The sequence below is a fragment of the Mesitornis unicolor genome, unplaced genomic scaffold, assembly GCF_000695765.1.
Source record: "Mesitornis unicolor isolate BGI_N332 unplaced genomic scaffold, ASM69576v1 scaffold36779, whole genome shotgun sequence".
Taxonomy (NCBI): domain Eukaryota; kingdom Metazoa; phylum Chordata; class Aves; order Mesitornithiformes; family Mesitornithidae; genus Mesitornis; species Mesitornis unicolor.
Window position 1 is genome coordinate 38,801 of NW_010209971.1, and position 2,473 is coordinate 41,273.

Here is a 2,473-nt window from a genome sequence, read left to right on the forward strand (position 1 = left end):
CAGCGGAAATTTCTGAATCCCTTACCGAAGCGGGCCTTTCACTCCTTATTGAAAACATAGTCCTGTTCCTTATTTCATTCAAAGGGTGAACCTTCAAAGAACCATAATCAAAATGGTTAGAATTCTTTCCAACCTACTGAATAGAGACTAGGAAAAAATTAATCGATAAAAACAGCAGGGGAAAAGCAGCAGAACAGAAAGGTAAACCAATGAACATTACTTGGCACAAGTGTAACAATCTTCATCCAAGGCTGTTTTCAGAATGAGGGAAAAAAAAAAAAAAAGGAAATTCCTTTCCTCAGAGAGGAAAACTGAAGCAAACTGGGTTGTGTGCCTTGCTTGTGGTTACAGAGAAAGCCAACACCAAAGTGAGAAATCCCTACTGAATCTGGTTTACTGTGCCTCTTCATATATCTTCTACTGCTGGGTTTTAAGTTTGATTCTGCCTTCAGTTAACACGTCCTGATGCACAGTGAAGACACAGGAACCCTAGTAGGTGCATTAGTAAGCAGATGCTGACAATAACACCCTTATTTTCTACTAAAACAAACAGAACCTAGACAGGTTGAAGCTGACCTCAGGTGTGAGGTCCCTTTACAGCCAGCAAACACCTGACCGACACAATTAACTCATTTGCCTTTTACACCTTTCTTTCTTTTACCTCATCCTCAAAGACTGGTTCCTAGACCTCCTGGCTGGGCAGGAAGTGCAGAGTCTCCGCCATCTCCATGCGGCCCGGCACAGCCGGCCCTGGCCAGTTTCCAGGGGAGCCGCTGTTAACAAACTGGGGGAGAGAAACTGCGGCCTGGAAGGGTTTTGCTAAACCGCCTGTCCCCTGCACAGCTTCTGCTAACGCTGCAGCAGGGGAAGCATTCGGGGGGTTTAAAAAACCCTACGTGACGATTTACCGGTGTTCGAGGCGCTGAAGGCGGAAGAGCCCCTCAGACCCCCGAAGGCAGCCGCCGGGCCCGACCCGTGCCCTCAGGGGAGCCGCGGCCCCGTTCCTCTCAGCCGCGCTTCCGTCGCGTGGCAACGCCAAGGGCGCGCGGCCTCCCGGTTGCCGTGGCAGCGTCGGAAGGCGGGGCCTCGGCCCAGCCCGCCCCCTCGGGCCCCCCTCAACCAACACGTTCCCCTTCGGAAAAGAGTGATTATTACAGGAAATCATTCAGAAAGTGTTTCTTTAGGATAGAAAATTTAATTAACGAACACACAACAGGCTTTTTGTCACTATTAAGTTGGGAAGCCACCATAGGCTGCTGTCTTCGGGCACTGCCTCCTCCCACACAGTGGCAGCACAGCCATGGGGACAGGCAGAGGGTCCGGTCTGCTCCGCTCCGTGACAGTTCTTTGCCGACACCCCCCCAGAATTGCCATTCCCAGGACCAGCTGCCTGACTCTCACTTTAAGCCAGCTTTTTTCAAGTCTTCTGGCAGAACCCGGCCTTTCTTCCGGGCCCTGGCTTTCTTCTTCTCTATCCTATCCTTCTTCTTCTTCTGAATGTTCTTGCGACGCTTTTCCTGCCGCTGCTGCATCTTTTCCACCACTTTCTCTGTCCGCTTCTCCCACTGCCTCTGGCGTTGCGCTTTACGTTTCTCCTTACGCTTCAGAGCTTCTTTCAGACGCTCCTCGTTATCGCGAATCTTCACGCCCTCTGCCTTATAGAGAAGATTTGTCCATTTCATCTTGTTCTCTAGCTCCTGAGCTTTCTTCTGGTCCTTATCCTTGAGCTCCTCCAGCTTATTCTTCCTGGTCTCCAGCCTGCCCAGCAGCTGCTTGTAGTTTTTGCCCGTCAGAGGAGTAATACTGCCTTTCACCGCTTTCCTCTTCTCTTTCTTCTTCTGGATCTTGTTCAACTCATTCTCTTCATGGACTTCTACCCTGTTATAGACAATCTCACCTGTGCTCTCCTCCTTTTTAATGTCTGGCTCTACCAGTACCTCCTCAGTTTCTTTCTTCACCATTTTTGCCTTCATCTTCAACTCCTTTCTTCGGCGTTTCTTTCTCTCTCTCTCATACTTCCTTCGCTGCCTCTTCTCCAGTACTGCAGGGGGCAATTCTTTGGCATCATCCTAAGAAGAAAAACGGACATATCTCAGGAACTGTAAAGGGATAAAGCAGAATTAAAAGTGGGATGTCCTCAAGTTCCTGATTGCAAACATATCCTAAGAAATGCACTACTTGTGACAAGAAGCTGTGGGTTCAGTTTTTAGAGATATTAAACATTTATAAAGGTATTTCAAGCTCTTTACGCTCTCTCAACACCTCATAGCAATCACAGAATCACAGAACGTTAGAGTTGGAAGGGACCTCGAAAGCTATCTAGTCCAACCCCCCAATAGCAATGTTCTTCTTCACACTCTTAGTGCTTTTTCCTAAAAATTTACTAGAGCCATGCTCTCCTCCAAGCCAGGCCCTACCTTTTCTCAGCTGCTTGAAGGTAATGGGGCCCAAGACAGCTGGGTAGCATTCAGGG

The 2,473-nt window shown here is 48.8% G+C and overlaps 1 protein-coding gene across 1 annotated transcript; it reads right to left on the reverse strand.

The window, feature by feature from the left end:
- Nucleotides 1-1,364: 1,364 nt before the first annotated feature.
- Nucleotides 1,365-2,071, reverse strand: LOC104547384 (surfeit locus protein 6-like). The gene has a single exon (XM_010193040.1). It carries the CDS (start codon nt 1,971-1,973, stop codon nt 1,398-1,400), a length of 576 nt encoding a protein of 191 aa, XP_010191342.1. The 5' UTR covers nt 1,974-2,071; the 3' UTR covers nt 1,365-1,397.
- Nucleotides 2,072-2,473: the final 402 nt, after the last annotated feature.

What these genes read in the sequence shown, in the direction of transcription:
- LOC104547384 (XM_010193040.1), bottom strand. Translation starts at nt 1,973, where the DNA reads ATGAAGGCAAAAATGGTGAAGAAAGAAACTGAGGAGGTACTGGTAGAG.